The sequence below is a fragment of the Herpailurus yagouaroundi genome, unplaced genomic scaffold, assembly GCF_014898765.1.
Source record: "Herpailurus yagouaroundi ecotype Mexico unplaced genomic scaffold, PumYag 187, whole genome shotgun sequence".
NCBI lineage: Eukaryota > Metazoa > Chordata > Mammalia > Carnivora > Felidae > Herpailurus > Herpailurus yagouaroundi.
In genome coordinates, this window is record NW_024412418.1 from 7795919 (window position 1) to 7818876 (window position 22958).

The 22958-nt window shown below is 40.4% G+C and overlaps 1 protein-coding gene and 1 long non-coding RNA gene across 19 annotated transcripts in view; both read left to right on the forward strand.

The window, feature by feature from the left end:
- Positions 1-22958, forward strand: part of PHF21A (PHD finger protein 21A) — a 190697-nt gene that overhangs the window by 138134 nt on the left and 29605 nt on the right. For 8 of the 18 annotated variants that reach the window (XM_040495324.1, XM_040495323.1, XM_040495325.1 and 5 more), the window contains 4 exons: positions 2237-2440; positions 9292-9543; positions 10773-10862; positions 14622-14915. In XM_040495324.1, the coding sequence (XP_040351258.1) occupies positions 2237-2440; positions 9292-9543; positions 10773-10862; positions 14622-14915 (840 nt within the window). Of the gene's footprint in view, positions 1-1950; positions 1972-2236; positions 2441-9291; positions 9544-10772; positions 10863-14621; positions 14916-22958 lie in introns of those variants that run through there. The other 10 variants (XM_040495328.1, XM_040495339.1, XM_040495332.1 and 7 more) reach the window with 5 other exon arrangements.
- On the forward strand, positions 3204-5532 carry LOC121043482 (uncharacterized). Its single transcript, XR_005796843.1, has 2 exons — positions 3204-5001; positions 5248-5532. It is a non-coding gene; the product is annotated as an uncharacterized LOC121043482 (long non-coding RNA).

A 22958-nucleotide genomic window follows, 5' to 3' on the forward strand; every position in this document is an offset into this window, starting at 1 on the left:
TTTCCTTTCCTTTCCTTTCCTTTCCTTTCCTTTCCTTTCCTTTCCTTTCCTTTCCTTTCCTTTCCTTGTTTTGTAGAGGTTCTGCTACCAATTCAGCTTATTTGTTACTGTGTTTCTTTAATGCTGGTTATATGTTAGGGAGGGGAACTGAAAGCAACTGTAAATAATTATTTAATTGTTACATGTCTTACTGTTCTGGCAGTCACCGCAGATCTACACGTGATACTCAAAATTATCTGTAGCACCATCCCTACCACTTTTCCTTCTAAACTGTATCCGTTCAATTACTCTGTCTTTTATACTGGAGAAATAGGATTTTGAAGACTTGAAAGTTAATTTTTTATAAGAATTTGATATTTTTATTAATTTGCATTTCTATTATTCTGCAGACGGCTCCTGCAAAGACTTTGGACTCTGCATCCTTTTTTTTTTTTTTCCTTTGTCATATTTAACTACTCAAAGAGGCAGTGACAGCAGAGTATAAAGTTTAGACTTTCCCTACCAAAAGTGGCCTTTATATGATATTTTCATTGTCTAAAAAGTGTGATAAAAGTATAAAAAAAAAAAGTCTCTCAAGGATGTATTTTGTACTGGGGCTCCTGGGTGTCTCCGTCAGTCGAGTGTCCAAGTTCAGCTTGGGTCATGATCTCCCAGCTCATGAGCTTGAAGCCCCCACATCAGACTCTCTGCTGACAGCACAACACAGAGCCTGCTTAGGATCCTCTGTCCGCCTCTCTTTCTGCCTCTCCCCTGTTTGTGCGTGCGGCCAAGCACGCACGCACGTGCTCTTTCGCTCTCTCAATAATAAATAAACATTAAAAAAAAAGAATGTATTTTGTACTGACCTAAAGTTTTTAAAAATCCATTTTGTAAATATTTTAATATTCAAATATGTTAAGCAAATAACCTTACAAGTTTGAATTCTTGGGAGAATATGTGCAGTGAAATTGGTTAGAATCATAAGCAGGAATTTGAAAATCAACCTGGCCATATGGTTTTACTTAATCCTTTATTTAAAGATCTTCACTTGCTTATTTTTCTCCATTCATAATCTGTATTAGAAAATGGCAGTCTCTTTGATCAGAAATAGCAAATCTCAGCTGGTGAGCTCACTTGACCATGTGAGGAGTGCTGTTTATACCTCCTTCCAGCCATTAGGGCAAGAGAAGCAGTCCAAGTCTGGCCCCAAATGGTTGTGTTTTGGTTTTGGTTTTGGTTTTATATTACATGTTCTCGGAGTCATTTGCTGGTCTCTGGTCCCGTCACTTTATACATCCTGTGAAGAGACATTTACTTAGCCGCATAATCCTAGCCCAGAGTATAGTTGTGAACAAAATGCCCTTGCTTCATGGAGCCTACGTTCTGTTGAAATATATTAGAGTAATGAAAGTATCCAAATACGCATTTTTCTGGGGTTGGAACAGGGTCTAGAAAATTCAAAAAAACCTTAGGTTTAAGTTTTTCATCCCATGTAAGTAAATTGCTCCTCTGCCTAAACAAACGTGTGTTTTCACAGATCCTATCCCAGCAAAGAGGTCCTGCTCACGCGTTACACATTTAAGTAATTTAGAATGACTGTTGTTCGTGTTGCATATTTCCGGGCTCAAGTTTTCTCTGTTTAAAAGTCTGCTTAATGTTTGAAACTGAGATAGAAACATGATGTCTGTTTGAATAACGGAAATGAGTATGGCCGGTGTCTGTTTTATCAGATATAAAAAGTAAAATGACCAACAATGTACCAGTCACAGTTGTGAGTACTTTACACCCAGCAGCTTGTTTGGTACTCATAAGAACCCTACGGATATTGTTTATCACCACATTTTACGGAACAGGAAATTGAGACACAGATAGGTTAAGTAACTTGACGAACATAGAACTGGTAAGTAGCAAAACTTGCAAAAGCAAATTTGTATCTCCAGAGTCATGTCTTCAGTGCTATGCTGTATTGCCTTTCCAGACTAGCATGCCAAGGTAATAACAGTCAAGGAATCCGAGCTGTGCTCTGTGATCTCCATTATCTTTCCTTCTCATCCGTGTGGCTCAGTTTCCCTCCATACGTAAACTGTTTCTCATGCCATCAGTTCCTCGTATGTCGACTCTGTAAATTTTAGATGTAACAAGTTCTAGATTAAGCTCGTTACAGAAAGACGTCAGAGGCGTATAGTTGCTGCACGTTTTTAGGGCTGACAAGACAGTATCCTGATAGATATTGTTTCTTTTTGTCTTCGTTGGGTAGAAAAGAGTAGTTGAACAGCTACGGAAGAACCTGATAGTAAAGCAAGAACAACCAGACAAGTTCCAAATACAGCCATTGCCACAATCGGAAAACAAACTACAAACAGCACAGCAGCAACCACTGCAGCAGCTACAGCAACAACAGCAGTACCACCACCACCACGCCCAGTCAGCTGCACCCTCTCCCAACCTGACCGCTTCACAGGTAAAAGTGTGGGTGGGGTACCGCAGGCTTCCTGTGGTGGGCTCATCTCCTCTTGGTCATGTAGAGCTGGGGTCTGTGTAAGACAACACTGAGCCCCACTAGGACTAGACAGAAGTTGCTTTGGTTACTTTTTTTTATACTATGAACCGGTGCCAAAATCACTTGAAATTCATTGGCGGAAGGGAATGGTGTTACTAAGGCGCAGGAGTCACCTGATTGCCCACCTGCCTAAAGAAGAGGGGGAGCGTAGTCAGTGGCAGAGGAAAACCACTTCTCTGAATTAGAACAGAACTACGGTCTTACTTTGAATTTCTGGAAGTTTTTTGTTTTTGTTTTTGTTTTTGTTTTTTTTTTGCACTTGTTCTAAAAGTCCGTGTGACTCTGCCTCTTCTAGAATGGTTTTTCTGGAATTCTTAGCAGTGAGATGTGGGAATTCCAGGAGCGGCGCCTTTGGAATCAGGTAGAAAGACATTCAGAAGAAGGGTGATACATTTCCATTATTCAGAGAAACAAAATGAGCATATGAATCTGAAGGAAATCTGAAATGGATGCTGTAGGTCTAAACTAGAACTAAGAACTGGAGGCTTACTCACATTCTAACTTGGTACAGCCCTGCAGATGTTTGTACTGAAAAGGCCATTTAAACTAGACTATAAGGATAGAAAGGCAATCAAGATACACAAAAGGGACCTATTTGTGAACAAGGTTCAGTTAAGAACACTACTCAGGCTTGATCTCCACACACCTACGTGTAATGTGGGCATACCTTTTAATGGGACGGTCGAGCAGTGGCTCCTGCTTCATAGGGGTCATGTCCCCTTTAAGACTTCGTTGAAAGCTGTGGGTCCTCTCTCCAGAATGATACACATTCACACCTAATACACTCATTTTTGCACATGATTTCGAGGACATTGGGATGTTCTGAAGCCTAAGCATGAGTACCTCTCACCCACCAGTATCAAGTCTTCACTATATCTTTATATGTGGAGAAAAAGGTTATAGTTTACCCGGTTATTCACTGTGTACGGACATTGGGCTGGTTCATCTGTAACATTTTGCAAGTGAAGAGTACATTACTTCTAAAAATACTAAAGATTATTAAAGAGAAGTAACATTTAGTGGAGGTTGCTATTTACTGCCACTCTCCTGAGTGCTTTACGTAAATAACATACACAGTCCTTACCTGAACCCTAAAAAGGCTATTATTATTATTATTATTATTATTATTATTATTATTATATTTTTTAGAAAAGAAAACCAAGGCATAGAGAGATTAAGTAATTACCGAAAATCATAGAGGTGGTGTATGTGGTAGAGCCAAGATTTGAACCCAGATGTTCCGGTGAAAAAGTCTGTCCATCCATTGCTCTTCTGTACTACCCTATAATACCAAAAAAAGAAATGCCAATGTTATAGAAAATTCCAAAGTAAGAAAAAGAGTAATTCTTTTGTAAATCAGATAGCTAGAGTATAAATTTTACCATCATCTCCACTTCAAGGCTATTTGAAAACGAGGCATCCAGACCCACTTTTAAAACCCCCTGGCCAGGATTTGTATTTCTTCCGAAGGACTGCTTATCAGATTACTTTTGTTGGAGTTGATTAGTTTGTTCTCTTGGAAAAATACAGTTTGATCAGAAAGTGTTTACATGGAAGGAGCGTGGTAGAATTCGTTGTTTCCTAGTATGTGGGAGTTTTCTCTCTTAACCCGGGAACTTCCTGTTCAAGTAACATTCCCTGTCCTACAAATCAGAGGAAATACTTATGGAATACTTCCGATAGCTGTTCCCTTCCCTAGTAATCTCAGTTCTGTGCTGCTTTGGGATGGTGAGTGACGGTAAGGGGGCCAGGGGACCTGATATATTTAATAGATTTAGCTAAGCTTGTTTTATATTATTGTTTTGTTAAATGCAGACCTTTAATGCTAAAAGCCAAAAGACCCTCAAGTTTTTGGTTTCTGTCTTTACAGTAAACCGTCAATATTTGTTGGATGCTCTCGGTGTGCTAGATTCTGGTGGTCCTGGTCCCTGCCTAGAATCTAGTCTATTACCATCATTTTCATTCATTCTGTAAATATTTACTGGGTCTCTATTATATGCAAACACCGTACTAGGCAATGTAGAAGGTAGATTCACAAATAAGACAGAATCTCTGTCTTCGAGAATTTTGAAAGTTTAGAGGAGAGGAAACTGTAAACCACTAACAACGAAGAATACAATGAAAGTACCAGTGAGGATCTGTGAAAAGACCACAGGACAGAGTAATTTTAACTAGACGGATCAGAGATGCTTCATAAATGAGGTGGCATTTGAGCACGATGTGGACAGATGAATGCAATTTCAGTGAGGGGGCAGAGGGGGGAGAGCATCACAGATGTAGAGGACAGTGCGGACAAAAGCATGGAGTCACAACAGTAAATGCGTGCCCGAAGAACATCAAGGAGGCTGATGTGCTGCAGCATGGACTCTGGGAGAGAAAGGGAGAAAGAGACTAGCTTGTAGAAGCCCTCCAATGCGGACAGAACCTTTGGGGTTTGGGGCAGTCATAGGGAGTCATTAACGGTTCGTGCCTCTGGGGCGCCTGGGTGGCGCAGTCGGTTAAGCGTCCGACTTCAGCCAGGTCACGATCTCGCGGTCCGGGAGTTCGAGCCCCGCGTCGGGCTCTGGGCTGATGGCTCAGAGCCTGGAGCCTGTTTTCCGATTCTGTGTCTCCCTCTCTCTCTGCCCCTCCCCCGTTCATGCTCTGTCTCTCTCTCTGTCCCAAAAATAAATAAACGTTGAAAAAAAAAAATTAAAAAAAAAAAAAAGGTTCGTGAACTCGAGGACAAATGAATGGGAGGTTGCATACATCCTATACTAAATATCTAGGTTCAGAAAGGAATGGCTATTAAGTAGCAATTAAGGCAGACAAAGAGGAGATGCTAGGAAGAGAAAGTTTTTTATTCTAGTGTGGACCAAGGCATGGGGAGTGGGGGGACCAGCTCCCTTTACTCAGTTAACTCAAGCTCATCCTTGTATGTAGATTTTAACATTTTTTCAATCTATAGAAAAAAAAGAAAAGAAGGAAAATAGAAAAAAATAGGAAGAGTTGAATGCAGGTATACCCTTCAACTTCTATTCAACTTCTCACAACCCTGTCATTTTTAACGATGTAATACAAATTGAAAGAAGCATGCAGTTAAAAAAACCAAATAGAAAATAAACCCTTAGGGACAAAAAGGGGGTTGGGGTGGTTCTATTTGCAGTCGTCTGAGTGTGAAACAGTTACCTTCTACTCAGAATTAAACGAAAAGAGTCTAAAATAGGTATGGAAGTTCATTAGAGCCCATAGTAATAATCCCTCTAACTTCTCATTTGTTCATTAGAGCCTGTCTGTTTTAAGTCAGAACCTCATGTTCTGCAGGTAAACAACAATAATAACTTGGTAAAAAAAAAATAAATAAATAAAAAGGATTTTGCTTCTAGTGCTTCTTGGCCTGTATTTCGGCATTAACTTCTAGTTGGTGCACTTTGGGTTTTGTCAAAAGTAACCTCTTCATGAAACCGTGTGGAAACTGCTATCTTATCTTGAAGCTGATCACAATTGGGTGGCATCAGCCAGCCAGACACTAACCACAGCTTCCAGAAAAATAATTTTATTTGTTGTTGGACACCTTTCCTCTCTGTGACTTCTCTTCTTCTTGCCAAAAAGGTCAGAGGTTTTCGTTAGCTTTGGATTTCAAAATTCCGGATTCTCTTTGTCATCTAAACTCTAACACTCCCAAGAGTGGTGTTTATATTTCCAGGTACTTAGAATACAGTAAGCACCAGAACAGGGGTAGAGATTTAAGCAATACCTGTGTTAATACCTGGTGTCAATAACTAGTTAGTGAATATATTTTTATTTTTTTTAAGTTTATTTATTTATTTTGAGAGAGAGAGACAGAGGGGTGGAGGGAGAGAGAGAATCCCAAGCAGGCCTTGCACTGCCAGCGTAGAGCCCGATGTGGGGCTCGAACTCAGGGGCTGTGAGATCAAGACCTGAGCTGAAATCAAGAGTAAGACGTTTAACCGACTGAGCCACCTAGGCGCGCCCCATAAATACATTTTTCAGAAAGTTTTCATTGGTGAATATAGCACCAGGTCTTGTGCCTGTGTATACAGAGGATTATGTAGATGCTAGAATACATGTTGTGAAATTGGCTACAAATAAATATAAACTAGAATAAAATGCTAACCTAAGATGCGAACAAATTTGTTAGCTTTCAGGGTTTTTTAAGTGTTGCGGTTAATGGTAAGTATTATAATTCAGGTGAGTTTGAGGTTTTACTCCGTTTTTTAGCATAATCACTTTAGGATTATTCAAAATATTGGTGATAATTTATGTGAACCAAGGACGCCTCAAACAAAATTACATGACCTCTTTCAAAGCAGCGACAGTATGCACCACCAGTTTTTTAAAACCCATGTCAGTGAGTTCTGCTGATTAGAGCTTTTACTTCCATAACCTGTGCTGGGAACAAGATGGAATGCCATCTGTGTGACTTGCTTACCGCTTGAAAAGTTCTTTGTGTTTTAATGTCTTAAACTGAAAGATAGGGCTGATATCACACCAGGTTATGCTCTGTCTCTAAATAAACGTTTAAAAAAAATTTTTTTTTTTTTTTAATTTTCTTTTTCAACGTTTATTTATTTTTGGGACAGAGAGAGACAGAGCATGAACGGGGGAGGGGCAGAAAGAGAGGGAGACACAGAATCGGAAACAGGCTCCAGGCTCTGACGCGGGACTCGAACTCACGGACCGTGAGATCGTGACCTGGCTGAAGTCGGACGCTTAACCGACTGCGCCACCCAGGCGCCCCAAAAAAAATTTTTTTAATAAAAAAATAAAATAAAAAATAAAAACACTTATTATAAATAGCTGGCAATGTAAAGTCAGTTCTTCCTGCTACACTCCCGTAATACTTCTTTTTAAAAAAAAATATTTTAATGTTGATTTATTTTTGAGAGAGAGGGAGAGACAGAGAATGAGCAGAGGAAGGGCAGAGAGAAAGGGAGACACGGAATCCAAAGCAGGCTCCAGGCTGTGAGCTGTCGGCACAGAGCCTGATGCGGGGCTTGAACTCACGAACCACGAGATCATGACCTGAGCTGAAATCTGACACCCAACCAACTGAGCCACCCAGGCACCCCTCCCGTGATATTTCTAATGACATGTAGCATTTAGCTTTGGTTTGGTTTTTATCCTGGATAGATAGCAGATGACCCACTACTTCCCAGGATAAATATCAGCATTCCCCTCTTACTCCCATTTCACCTTTGAGGAGGCGGTGGCAAGGACAATGAGATGCGCCTGTGTTGTTGACTAGAGAAGAGGAAACAAAGATTTGGGTGATTTTAATTACAAGCATTAATAAGGATTGCTCATAGGCTACGATGGGTTAGATGAGGCGAGGTCATTAATTGTTTTCATTGAAAGAAAATAAAGAGGTTAAAAGATCACGTACGTGTGTGTTTACGGCAGAACATAGAAATCATTACCTAGAAAAAAACAACTTAATACACAAGTTCTGACACAGTCACTGAAATAGAAATGCACAAGGGGATTTGTCCAGATGCAAAGGGGACAGCAGGGTCCTTTTCACTGGTCTGGAGCAGTGCTGTCCAGTAGAACTTTCTGTGGTGTTAGAAATCTTCACTGTCCACTTTGGTAGCCACTAACCACAAGTGGCTCTTGAACACTTGAAATGTAGACAGTGTGACTGAGGAACTGATGTTTTAATTTTATTCTGTTTTAATTTGAATTTAAATAGCCATGTGTGGCCGGTAGCTACCAAATTGGACAGTGCAAGTGTAGAATAAGAAGAAAAAGGTGGAGTCGTGTCAAAATCAGAACGAGCATATTGGACCAGATAAACTTTCACGTCCCTGAAACGTTTGGATCTGGAGTGAGTAGCGGCACGAGAGAGGCGTGTAATGCCACGTAGCAAGGTTGTTAGCGTTTTCTTGTTTCATAGCTGGCCCCTTTAATTTCTCTAGTCAGAAGTCTGGAAACTGCGGCTACAGAGCCACAGTGGCACTTCGGGGAGCATCATTCAGCCCCGCCACCTCTGTTCATCCTCTGATCTATAAGCCTTTTTGAAACGCAGGTGTTTGTTTCCACCTTGTCATATCTCACTGGATCTTTGATCGCTTCTGCAGCAGTCCTCCGGAGAAGAAATGGTAGTTAGTGACTCACATCCCTTTGATATCGAGAGCCGGTGTTTACAAAACTAGTCGGTCAATAGGTTTTACTATCTAGAGGTTGGGATTTACTGCCTCTGAGGCAACAATTGTGCAAATCCTCACGCGAGTTTCCCTTCCTCCTCTCTAGGGTGACACTCGAATGAAAAGACACTGTCCTTTCATCCCAGCTTTTGTGTCACAGGAGGCAGATAACCAGAATTATATGATGGCTTTCTTCATATTGATGAGGTTGTAGCAATTAAAGATAGTGATGGTGTGTACCTCATTGATTTGCAACTTCTACAGAGTTTAAATTAATTGAGAGCAAGAAAAGAATAAAAAACCAGACTAAATAGGTATACTCATATCCTTTATCTGTAAACCCACCCCATTCATTGTTGAAAGTCCTGTGCCCATATCTGTCTGTAGTTATTACTATGAACTGGAAGCTAACTTTGAAAACCCTGACACAAACTAGAGATTATCCTTCCCTATAGTAAGAAGTGTGCTGTGCGTACCCATAAGAAATGTTCTAGTGAGAAACTTGATCATGAGAATCGTTGCATTGTTTTCTTCTGGGGATTAGCAGCATATTGTTTAGCGGGGTCACACTTCAGTGTCCTAATATCTGTTCTCCATGTCTCCTAGAAGACTGTAACTACAGCTTCTATGATTACCACAAAGACACTACCTCTCGTCTTGAAAGCAGCAACTGCGACCATGCCTGCCTCTGTTGTGGGCCAGAGACCTACCATTGCTATGGTGACCGCCATCAACAGTCAGAAGGCTGTGCTCAGCACTGATGTGCAGACCACACCGGTCAACCTCCAGACGTCTAGTAAGGTCACTGGGCCTGGGGCAGAGGCTGTCCAAATTGTGGCAAAAAACACAGTCACTCTGGTAAGCCAGCAGCTGCTACTCATGTGTGCCCACATGAGAGGGTTCAGGATATGCATTTGTAGAGTATATCCATTTTATGCCCCTGCTGGATTTTTTTAGTCTCTGTCATTCAACCATACCAAGTTTTGCCTTTGGGGCTGACAAGGGAGTATGGCATTCCTGCCGGATGCTCAAACAGCTGTAGAAGTGTCCTCGACACCAAGGACCAAAACGCATGCAGTGCGTTACCTGAGGTCAAAGTTATGACCTGGCTTGTGGGGGAACGTCCTTCATAGCAGCATGCACACTGTTTCATGTATCTCTCTCCATCCTGTTCGCAAACCTTCCTGTGATACTCGAATGCTTACACTCTCTGGTTCTGTATTACCGATTTGGGGAAAACTCCCTGCTGAATTCCTTTAGCTCAAATTTAGTTTAGTTGAAATGGGCTGCACCCAGGAAGTCCCAGAGCAAGCTGAGGTGCTTTACAAATATTCGAGAAACCCAAAAATTAACAATGTCCGTGTCCAAGGTCCATCAGAAGAAAGATCCCTTGAAGAAGAAGTACTTGAACCAAAATTGTTGATGAGAGTCTAGGGTAAAACCATTTAGAAACTGTTGCTCTCTGAAGCTTGGGGGAAATAGAACCAAATTGTGGTTTGGAAAAGTCCTTTCTTAAAATGCCAGCTAAGAGCTCTTGGTGGTTTTTGAATGATGACCAGTGACGAGTGAAACTAGATAGCAGTGAAGTGACGCTTCAGCACTTACCAGGAATCTTGAGAGAAGCAACCAGCTGTCTCAGCCAAATGCTGAGAGTTAGAGAGTTCTCTACAGGAACAAAGCTATTCACCGCTAGAGAAAGCTCTTCTATTAGGAAGAAGCCCATTTGGCCAGGCAGCAAGTTTGATTTTACTTTGGATCCAGTCTTGATTTTTATAATACGTACATGCAAGAGTTCTTGAATGTCAAAGGAAATTGTCTAAGATTGCTGAGCCTGCTGTGTTTTACATGAGGCAGGTAAGGAAAATGAAATGCGGTTGGTTCATTTTGTAGGCTGGAGCGTGCAGGTGAGAGAGTAAGACAGTTTTCTCAAGGCAGAGTCAATTCAGATGGGTAATTCTACAATGAAAACTTTTAGAAAGGATCATCTGACCCAGATAATAGCGATGCTAAAATTACTTGAAGAACGCCTAAGCTTTGATATTGAACAATTATTGTCCTCTGGTTTATTTATGTTTCCCATTTTTTAGCAGGTTCAGGCAACACCTCCTCAGCCCATCAAAGTACCACAGTTTATCCCCCCTCCTCGACTCACTCCACGTCCAAACTTTCTTCCACAGGTGAGTAAATTAGTGACAGGCCCAGTGACTGGTTAGCCGAGACAAAAGTCCTCATGGGCCCTTTCTAAGCAGCCTGAAGTGTGCTTATCAGCTCAGCTGTGTTCAGATCTGACTTGGCTGAAGATTCTACCTGCTGATTTCTGTACCATGAAGAGGCGTATTTTATCACCAGGGTTTCTAGGCAATGACCAAAGGCAGTAGCAGAGGAATGAGAAGAAAAGGAAAATTTAAGATAGCACCATTATAAACCTTACAATGTTAACTTACTAGAAATTTAACCAAACCTGCCTACCAGTGGGGAAGGAATATAATTACTACTTTTTTTTTCCCTAGATGCCAAAGAGAGTAGGGAAGGAAACAATAGCCAAACTAACTCGTAGAAACCATTTAGTTTTACTGTCATAGGTGATGGCATTAAGCATCATACTTAAACACAAAGCCTTGCCTATAGAGGTTTAGACTAGGGGTCTACACAGGGACTTTCTACCTGGGCTCAAGCAGCTCTGCTTGCCCATATTCTCCTGATAATCGGACTGAACTCACCATTCTCATTACAGAGTGTCAGGATTGCCCCAGTCTGGGTTTTGAGGGGTAGAAAGGCTAGGAGTTCCCATCTGAGGCCCCATGTGGCAGGCAAAGAGAGAAGAGAAAAGAAATTTGTGTTCAGTGGCCATAAGTGATTTCTGAATTGCCTGTGTGGTAGGGATGGGCATTGCTAATGTGAGAGAAGGTGATTTCAGTCATTTATCAGGTAGATCCTTAATAAATACCTTGCATATCAAAAAAGGCACTAAGCACTGTGGGTATGCCAGTTTTCAAGATAGACTGTTCTCTGTCCTCAGAGAGCTTCAGACATGTGTTCAGACAATTACAGTGTCCATTATGGGAAGTACAGTTTAGTCTGACCACATGTGGGAGGGACACCCAACTCATTCTTAAGTTTTATAGAAAGTTTCATGGAAGAGTTGGCATTCAGTCTGAGACTTAAAATCCTAGTAAAGTTAGCCTGTCCAAATTTGGGGGGAAGAACAAAAATGTCCCAGGCAGAGGGTAGAGCATATATGCAAATCCAGGATGGAGAGATACATGTAAGCTTAAGGAACCAAAGGAGATTTGGTGTGGCTAGGCATAGTGGGCCATGTGGCTGACTCAGGCTAAGGCAAGAGGTGAAGCTGGAGAGGTCCATTGTGCCAGATCTTGTGGCCTTCTAGGCTGTGTAGGAGTTTGGGCAAAAGGCCCTGGGACAAACCCAGGAGCAATGGGGATCCATGAAAGCATTTTTAAACAAATGCTTGAAATGATCAGATCTTTGTTTTAGAAAATTCCCTCTTGCCACTGTGTGGAGAATGGATTGAAGATGATCAAGACTGTGGGCAGGAGGTATAGTTAGGACATCATCAACAATAATAGCAGCTAATGTTTAGAGACTCCCGCTATGTACCACCTACTGTGTTGGGCACTTTTTATGGGTTATCTATTTTAATCTTCACAATAGCCTTGTGAAAGTTAGGTATTACTTTTTTTTAGACAAGGAACGTAGGGCTTAGCCCATGTTTTCCAGACGGTGGGTCATGACCCATTAGTAGGCTGTGTGAAATCAGTATAATGTATTGTAACCAGAGTTTTTAAATAACATCAGCAAAACAGAATGTGAAATGGTAGAGTACCTAGCACACATGTAATGTTTCGTGAAGTTTTTGTTTTGTAGAGATACAGACATATGTCTATGTGTGTGTGCTGGTTACAGTATGAAATGTATTCCCTACTGTGTGTCTGCAGCAGCCACCACTGGCTCTTCTTTTTTTCTTTAAAGTTTATTTATTTTGAGAGAGAGAGCATGCGCACGCGGGGGAGGGGCGGAGAGAGGGAGGCAGAGAATCCCAAGCAGGCTCTACGTTGTCAGCGCGGAGCCCGACGCGGGGCTCAAACCCACCGACCGCAAAATCGTGGCCTGAGGAGAAATCAGGAGCCCGACACTCTACTGACTGAGCCACCGAAGCGCCCCACACCACCGGGGCATCTTAAGTTCAGCTAAATACTCAGACTCACAAGACTGTCCAGGCCCATACTTGGTACCAGTGTACTTGGAACAACGTGAGACAGAAACCAGAGCTTACCAGCAAGACAGCGTCAAGACATTTTGCTTCAGCCCGTATAGCAGTCTCTGCAGCCGTCTAGTGATTGCTGAGATGCGGGGACGTGAGATCCTGAAGAAGACCGTGGTAGAGCCAGCCTGGCACAATAGTCGTATGCTTCACAAGAGCCAGTGCGTCTTGTAACAACTCTGTAGGCATGGCTTTCAGGGTCCTCCCAGTGGACATGCCCGGTTACAAGAGTCACCCCACTGCATGAAGCCCAAAGCAGAGCATCCCATCAAGTATTTATAATGCTCCCTGTTCAGATTCAGTTCGGATTCAGTTTAGCAGTGAGGGATCATTTTTACCGTAAGCGATGTTGCCTGGTAACATAGTTGACATTCTTACCCTTAATCAGGTTCCCAGGGGAACAGAGCTGGAGCGTTAACTGAAGGTCAAAATTTCATGCATTGGGGGAAAGGATTTTGCCCATAGGGTCACTGTATAGAAAATTTGAAAAATGCTGGCTTAAATCAGGTATGTTACTGAGGCTACCTGGCTAGTAAGTGGGAGGAACCAGGATTTGAACCCATGCAAGGCTGACCTCGTGTTTTTCATTGTAATTTTTGTTACCGTTTCAGTAAGCCAAACATAAGTGGCAGTAAGGACCTAGGAAGTAGCCATAATTGAGAAGGATTTAGGAAGTAGAGGTGAAGTAGGAAGCATCAAGAATGGTTCTGAAGTGTATTTAGCAAGAAAGCCATTTACCAAGGTGATGGTAATAGGAGGAAGAGAGGGTTAGAGGAACAAACAGGTGAGTCTTAGACATGTTGATTTTGTTGTTGATGTTGTTTTGAAAGATTTTATTTTTAAGTCATCTCTACACCCAACATGGATGGGGCTAGGACTTAACAACCCTGAGATCAAGAGTCTCATGCTCCACTGACTGAGCCAGCCAGGTACCCCTAGACATGCTGATTTTTAATTTCTTATGAGATTTCCAAGTAGAGATACATGACAGGAAGTTGAGTATATTCGGAAATGTCTGGTCCTGAGATGCAAGTGTGGATGGACGTCTTCAGTACATAGATGGTAATTGAAGCCATGGGATGGGTGAAAAACCCCAGGAAGAGTGAGAAGATTGGGGAAAAAAAGAGGTTCCAGAACAAAACTCTGAGAAACACTTAATGTTTAGGATTGGGCAGAGGAAGAGGAAGTCCACAAATGTGACTTAGAGAGGGAGTGGCCGAGAACAGGGAGTTAGAGAGCAAGGAGCTGGGCTGAAGTGAATTCACGGACATGAAGAAATTTAGAATGTGAATTAAGATCGATGGCCGCATTATTACCATACTGGGCACAAGTTCTGGGTGAGACCAGTCTCTGGATTAGGCATTTGATCTCAACCTGAGGAAGCAGCATGGTATGGGAGAAGGAGCTAAGGTTTGGATCCAGAAGAACCATGTTGTAGGGTAGCATTTGGACACCGTTAAGAGCTGATGAGTCTTCTATAAGATTATATATCCTGATGTGTATAGGACTAATAACACCAAAATGAATATTAATAAATATTGGTACTCAATACCATTTCACATATATAGTATAAAAGACCTGGCAATGTTTTAGACTTACAAGGCTTATGAAATTTCTTGAAGTAATACAGTAATTGTTCTCTCTTTCCCCATAGGTTCGACCCAAGCCTGTGGCCCAGAATAACATTCCTATTGCCCCAGCACCTCCTCCCATGCTTGCAGCTCCTCAACTTATCCAGAGGCCTGTCATGCTGACCAAGTTCACCCCCACGACCCTCCCTACCTCCCAGAATTCCATCCATCCCGTCCGTGTCGTCAATGGGCAGACTGCAACCATAGCCAAAACGTTCCCTATGGCCCAGCTCACCAGCATTGTGATAGCTACTCCAGGGACCAGACTCGCTGGACCTCAGACTGTACAGCTTAGCAAGCCAAGCCTTGAAAAACAGGTACAGGCAGAGTGTGCATCTGCTTGGGGACAGTGGCCTTGCCATTGAGGCCGGGCTGTCTCTAAATACATTCTCTCAAGAACTCTTCTCTTTATCTCAGCACCATTGTCCGTAACCTGTTGCTTATCATGTGATGGTTTATCCATAATGCAAAAGGGCCAGTCTTACTGAAGAAAGTTGGGTTGTTTTTCCCACCATCCCTGCGCAGAGGGATTCAGATTCCCGTGTGAGTGAGCTCCCCCTGCTGGTTCCGAAGCAGAAATTCACAGATGGGTTCTGCTGGTCTCAGTCAGGAAGCACAGAGATATAATGCACAGAAAATGCCTTATTAGTTTCGGCCCAATAAGAATCCAGATGAAGATACGGCTGTGAAAGTCAAGAAGAGTAAACAAAACAAGGGAAAGGATTTCATTTGAAAGATTTCCTCTGGTTATTACAGATAATGAAGAGCCAAATGAAAAAATTAAAATTTCTAAAAAGCATTTTTTAACTCTAGAGAATACAGACATTTTATTTTAGCTCAGATGTTGAAGCCTCTCGTTTATATTTCTAAAGTCAGATTTTCTCTTAAGAATTCAAGGCTAGAGAAATACAAGTAACCTCCAAAAATACTTATGAGTTCTGTAACAGAAGACTTCTAAAAACAAGAAAAAGGATTTATAGGCAGTTACCATATTCTATTTAAAGAAAGACCAGTGATGAGAAAAGAATTTTGCAAAGAAAAGCATCGTCTTTTAAGAAAGTTGCTTTAAAAAGTCATTGACCTATTTCTAATTGCTCAGGCTTGAGTTCTCATTCATCTGAAAATAGTCTCTAGTGATCCTGAATCTTCTGCTTCTGGATGGCTGACCATGATTCAGAGAGGCTGGCCAGATGGTGGGGTATGAGAGGCTTCCTGCTGCCTTGGCCTTCTTGAACAGAGGATCCTTATGCATAGAGCACCCGGCTTTCTATCCAGACAGCTCATAAATGCAGCAGACCTTCCACTAAAAAGCTAGGTATTAAAATCTTGTGCTCAGAAAACACAAGGGAAAACACATCTGTTTTCCTGGAAAGCTTACTCAGACCCCAGAAAGTGCTTTGAGGAACATTTCAGAAATAGTTACACCTTTTTAGATACACCGTGTTAGATAATGAGCTTTTAAACGCATTATCGGCAGAACTTCATTATTAAAACATAAAAGTAAAATACTGAAGCTGAGAAGTTTGCGTAGGGGCATGTCTGGAGATCATCTCCCCTCGTGCCCTGTGCTGGCTCTCAAAGAACGTGAGGGGCCTTAGAGCTCCAAAGAAGGTGGTTTCAAAGCACTCCTTTAGATTACTAAATAGTATTTTTCTTTGACCTCTCTTTCGATATAGATACTTTTAGGAGACATTTTTTTTCAGTTTCCTTTTATTTTTGCATTTCTTATTTTTTCTGATCACATCCAAGATAATACATATTAATTATGAAAGAAAATTCTAACATTATAGAACTATATAATGTACAAAGTGCATCCACCCCGTAATGTGTGGAAAGAGTAAACTTCCCCATAATCCTAACTCCTGACTCTTGAACAGTATGAACAGTTCAGATTATCTTCCTCCATATTTTCTATAATACATTTTTAAAGCAAAAAAACAATCTATATTTTGTAACTTGCTTTTTTTCATGTTAGATGTTGAATATCTTTTCATGTTTTGGACTTATATGTTAATAGAGTTTTTAATTTTAATTTTAATGCTGTGAAAAGGTTTTCAGGAAATCTTAAAAAAGCTTTTCTGAGCAGTAAATTCCATGGTCTCTCTTTTTGTTCATCTAATAGAGGAATCAGCCGTTGCTATTTTAGTTTAGCAGACCACCTGGCATAACAGGCTTGCAGGTTAGCAAGCTCAGTCAGCAGGGGTGCTCTTTAGACTGGACTCCATTCTCAGAATTTTCTTACTTTAGATCTTTCTGCTATCCTTCTTTTCTCTTCTGTGTTTCATTTCCAGTATCACATTTATAGCCATTAGGGGATCTCAGAGATGGGCTAAAGAGTAAAGCAATGTAAATATGTAGCCACAGAAGTACTACTCAGAGTCTGCTCACAGAGTTACCAGAACCTGCGTCCAGCATTCTCTATGTGACAAGGCTAGATGGGTTCCTTTCTGCTTTCTTCTGTTTCTTTCAGGGTGATAACATTCATTTAGTAAAAATACGTTGATTATGTGCCAGTTGCTATGCCGAGTGTGATGCCTAAATACAAGGGTGGATAAATGAAGGCCTATACTCTCACAGAGCTCAATCTGTAGTGCATTTCGAACAGGTATGGAGGCTGTGCCTCCAGGGGAGGAAGCGTGGCAAGTTGTATAGTTTCAAAGGCCTCCCACCTTGGCATAGAAAAGGAAGAAGGGAGTGTCAGTTACAACAATAGTGCCTCACTTCTTCCCCTGTCAGGCATTGCCAACTTCCTTCAGCCCAGATAAGAGCTCCCTGTCTTACCCTCATTAGAAGCCCCATTACACTGCGACTCTGAGAAAATGAGTGCTAGAGTTTGAGGAGCTTTGAGGCTGGAAACATGTTCTAGGCAGAAAAGTAGATGGAACCGGACAGACTTACAGCCCCCATACCGCTGACTTTTATGTCCCTGTCCTCTCTAGCACTCTACAAAATGGGGCTAAACACCTGTTAATGATGGAACGAGCTAAAGCATTTAATTTAAAGTCCATTAGACTGCGCCTGATGCAGTTAGTTCTCAGGAATTACGTTCATTTCTTAATCCACCACACCCACCCCTGCAACAAAGACCTCTGTGTATGTCCCCAAGGCTAAGCTACTGAGAAAAAAGTGCTGGGTTCCCTGTGTGTCTTGGATAGGAACCTACACGAGATCCTCTAAACAGGATCTAAACAGTGCTTCCAAGATGAGAATAGTATCCAATGTATTCTCCTCAACTTCCATTCTTCCCTCTTAGTAAACGTGAGCTGGTAACTCTTCACCTTCCATTTTAACACTGGTGCTCTAGCAGGGAAAAGAGGTCCGAGTGACCAGAGATGGATTTTGCTTTGCCTTCAATCCAAATTTATTCAACCTCAATTGGTGAAACCATTTGGACATGTATTTATTTGCAAGTGACAAACTTTGATTATTCATGCAGCCAAGTCTCAGAAGGTGAATTTGGAATTCAGGGTGTAAGTGGTTAACCTAATTCTAATCTTATTCGGAGTGTTTGATTTCTATCTTTGTAACCAAAAAGAACCGGATTTCTAAATTCAAATAGTCACGAGTGTGAGGCAGTAAATACAAATGAGTAAAGCAGGCTGGAAGTAAACACATGGACTTTTATTTTTCCATTTTCAGTGGGAGCATGAGTATAAGAGATATCCCACTTTTATTCTTAGTTTCTGTTTAAAGTAGTGAGGCAAGCATGACAAAATTTAAATTTGGCCTTGGTATCAGGAAGACCATAGAATGTGGAAGAGACTGTAGTAAATGGGAAAGTAATACGGTCTCAGGGGGCAACTACTGCTTGATAATGGCCAGTTTTTATCCTACAGAAATATTTCCAAGAATGGCCAGAAATCCCGATGTTTTGAGAAGCCACCTAGTTTTAAAAATACTGATAACTGTTTAAACACTATGTAAAGCAAAAACATATCTGCAGGGCAACTTCATCTCTGGACAATAGTTTGTAATCTCTGATAGAGACCAGACTTTTCGCTTACTCCATTTTTGGTTTTTTGTTTTTTGGTTTTGGTTTTCCCCAATTTTTTTTTAACTGAGGTGAAATTCATACCACATAAAAATGAACATTGAAATGAACAATTCAGTGGCATGTAGTACATCCACAGTGTTGTGCAACCACCACCTCTGTCTAGTTCCAAAACCTTTTTATTACCCTAAAATAAAAACCAGTATCTAGTCAATAATTACTCTCCATCCACTCCTCTCCCTCCCACTGGCAGCTGCCAGTCTGCTTGTTTGTCTCTCTAGATTTACCTACTCTGGGTATTTCATTTGGATGGAATCATATAATATGTGACCTTTTGTGTCTGGCCTCTTTCAGTTAGCATAGTGTTTTCCAGATTCATCCACATTATAACAGGTATCAGTACTTCATATCCTTTTAATGGCTGAATAATAGTCCATAGTATGTATATACCGTAACTTATCTGTTCATCCATTGATGGACATTTGGGTTGTTTCTACCTTTTGGCTATTGGGAATGGTGCGCCTATGAATATTATGAATATATGCACAGAATATTTATGTACAAACATTTGTTTGAATACCTGCTTTCCATTCTTTGGGGGTATATACATACCTAAGAGTACAATTACTGGATCATGTGACAATTCGGGGTTTAACTTTTTGAGGAACTGCCACACTGTTTCCACAGCAGCTGAATCATTTTCCATTCCCACCAGCAAAGTGTGAGCATGCTGTTTGCTCCACATCCTTGGTAATGCTTACTGTTTTCCCTTTTTAAAAATTATAGCCATCCTAGTAGGTGTGAAGTGGTGTTTCATTGTGAGTTTGATTTGCATTTTGTTAATGATTAATGTTGTTGTTGGACATCTTTCATGTGCTTTTTGGCCATTTGTATATTTTCTTTAGAGAAATATCCAAGTTCTTTGCCAGTTTCTATATTGGGTTGTTTGTCTTTTTGTTGTTGAGTTGTGAGGGTTCTTTGTATAATCTGGATACTAGACTCTCATCAGATATATGATTTGCAGGTATTTTCTTCCATTCTGTAGGTCATCTTTTCACTTTTTTCTTTTCTGGAAGCCTGTGTTTTCTTCATTTTATGGATAATGTACTTTGATGCCCAAAACGTTTTAATTTTGATGAAGTCCAGTTTATCTGTTTTTTTCTTTTGTTGCTTGTATTTTTGGTGTCCTATCTAGGAATCCATGCTGACATCTAAGATAATGAAGATTTACCATAACCTAATTTTTCTTCTAAGAAGTTGTACAGTTTTAGCTCTTATATTTAAGTTAGTAGTTCATTTTGACTTAATTTCTGTATGTAGTATGAGGTAAAGGGTCCAGCTTAATTATTTCACATGTGGATATGCAGTTCCAGCACTATTTGTTGAAGATACTGTTCTCTCCCCATTTGAATGATCATGACACCATTGTTGAAAACCAATTGGCAATTGATGTGTGGATTTATTTCTGGACTCTCAATCCTATTCTTTTGGTCTGTAGCTCTGTCTTTGTGCCAGTACCTACCACACTCTCTTAATTACTGTAATTTTGTAGTAAGTTTTGACATTGGAAAGTATGAGTCGTCCAACGTTTTTCTTTTTCAATATTGTTTTGGCCATTCAGGGGTCCTTGCAATTCCTGCGTGATTTTGAGAATTGGAAAAGCCGATTCTTCCGACAAGAAAAAGCTGTTGGAATTTTCAGTTCTTGAACATGGGTGTCTTTCCATTTATTTAGTTTTGTGTCTTTCAGCAGTGCTTTATAATTTGCAGTGCACAAGTCTTTTGTCTCCTTAGTTAAATTTATTCCTAGGTATTTTATTCTTTGGGATGCTGTTATAAATGTAATTGTTTTCTTAATTTCCTATTGCAATTGTTCATTACTGTTATGTAGAAATACAGCTCATTTATCTTGTACCTTGCAACTTTGCCGAATTTTTTTATTAGCTCTAGTAGTTGTTTTGTGGATTCTTGGAATTTCTATATGTAGGATCCTCTGCAAATAGAGATAGATTTACATCATCCTTTCCAATTTTGATTCCTTTTGTGTCTTTTCTTTCCTAATTGTTCTGACTAGAACTACCACCACAATGTTGAATAGTCATGGTGAAAGTGGGCATACTTCTATTGTTCCCGATCTCGGAGCGAAAGCATTCAGTCTCTCACTGTTAAGTATGATGTTAGCCGTGGTTTCTCATAAATACCCTGTATTTACAAAGTTGAGGACATTTCCTTCTATTTCTAGATTTCTGAGTGTTTTATCATGAATGAATGTTGGATTTTGACAAATGCTTTTTTCTACATCTATTGAGATGATCATGTGTTGGGGAAGAGTTGCCCTCATCCATTAATGTGGTATATTACATTGGTTTTCTTACATCTTTCGTTCCTGGGATAAGTTCTGCTTTGTCATGGTGTATCTTTTGAATATACTGTTAGATTCAGTTTGCTAGTATTTTATTAAAAATTTTTGACTGTAGGGCGGAGCGCCTAGGTAGTTCAGCGGTTAAGCGTCCGACTCTTGATTTCTGCCCAGGTCATGATCTCACGGTTTGTGGGATCGAGCCCTGTATCTGGCTGTGTGCTGATAGTGTGGAGCCTGCTTGGGATTCTCTCTCTCCCCCTCTCTGGCCCTCCCCTGCTCACATTCTCTCTCTTTCTCAAAATTAGATACATTAAAAAAATTTGAAAGAATGTTTCACTATATTCATAAGGGGCATTGGTCTGTAATTTTCTCTTTTTGTGGTGTCTTTGGCGTTAGTATCAAGGTAGGGCTGGCTTCATAGAACAAGTTAGGAAATGTTTTCCTCCTAATTTTTGGAAGAGTTTGAGAAGGATCAGTGTTAGTTCTTTAAATGTTTGGTAGAATTCACCAGTGAAGCTGATTCTGAACTTTTCTTTTTGGAGAGGATTTTGATTACTGTTTCAATTTCTTTAGCTGTAACAGGTCTGTTGAGATTTTCCAGTGCTCGAGTCAATTTGGGTAATTTTTATATTTATAGGAATTTGTCCATTGCATCTATATTATTTAATTTGTTGGTAATTCTTCATTGTACTCTCTTCTAATCCTTTTTTTTTTTCTTCTGTAAGATAGGTAGAATGTGTATTCTGTGGTTGTTGAGTGGATTGTGCTTTATATGTATGTTAGATCTTGTTGGTTTATCGTGTTGTTCATGTTCTCCATTTCCTTATTGATCTTCTGTCTACATGTTCTTTTCTTTCTTCTTAACTTTTCTTTTTCCTTCCTCCCTCCCTCCCTCTCTCCTCCCTCCTTTCCTTCCTTCCTTCCTAAAAGAATTTTAAGTAATCTACACCCAACGTTCCCACTTGTGTTTATGATTTTTGTTATTTGCATTTTCTGTTTTTTTAGTCTGTCCAACTAAAGGTTTCTCAATTTTGTTGATCTCTTCAAAGAATAAACTTTTAGGGCACCTGGGTGGCTCAGTTGGTTGAGCATCCAACTGCGATTCAGGCCATGATCTCAGGATTTGTGAGTTCAGGCCCCGCGTCGGGCTCGCTGCTGTCAGCTAGAGCCTGCTTCGGATCTTGTGTCCCCTCTCTCTCTGTCCCTCCCCCACTCGCTCTCACACACACTCTCTCTCTCTCAAAAAGAAAAAAAAGAAAAAGGAATAAACTTTTGATTTCATTAATTCTATTGTTTTTGTGTTCTCTATTTCATTTATTTCCACTGTAACTTTTATTATTTTCTTCCTTCTGCTAGCTTTGGCTTTAGTTGTTTTTTTTTTCTGGTTTCTTAAGGTTTTTTTTAGTTCTTTAACATTTAAAGTTAGGTTATTGGTTTGAGATCTTTTTTTTTTTTTTTTTTAAGTAAACTGTTAGAGCTATAAATTTCCTCCCGAGCACTGCTTTCACTGTATCACATCAGTTTTGGTATATTATGTTTTCATTTTCATTCCTCTCAAAGTATTTTCTAATTTCCCTGGTGATTCCTTCTTTGACCCATTGGTTATGTAAGAGTGTGTGTTTAATTTCCACACGTTTTTAAGTTTTCTACTTTTCCTTTATTACTGATTTCCAGCTTCTTTCTCTTGTGGTCAGAGAAGATAAGATACTTTCTATGTTAAGTCTTCTGAAATTTATTAGGATTTGTTTTGTGACCTCAAACATGATCTGTTCCAGAGAATGTGTCATGTATTATACTTGAGAAGAATGTGTATTCTGTTGTTGTTGAGTGGACTGTGCTTTAGATGTATGTTAGATCTAGTTGGTTTATAGTGTTGTTCACGTCCTCTATTTCCTTATTGATCTTCTGTCTACATGTTCTTTTCTTTTTTCTTTTTCCCTCCTCCCTCCTTCCCTCCCCTCCCTTCCTTCCTTCCTTCCTTCCTTCCTTCCTTCCTTCCTTCCTTCCT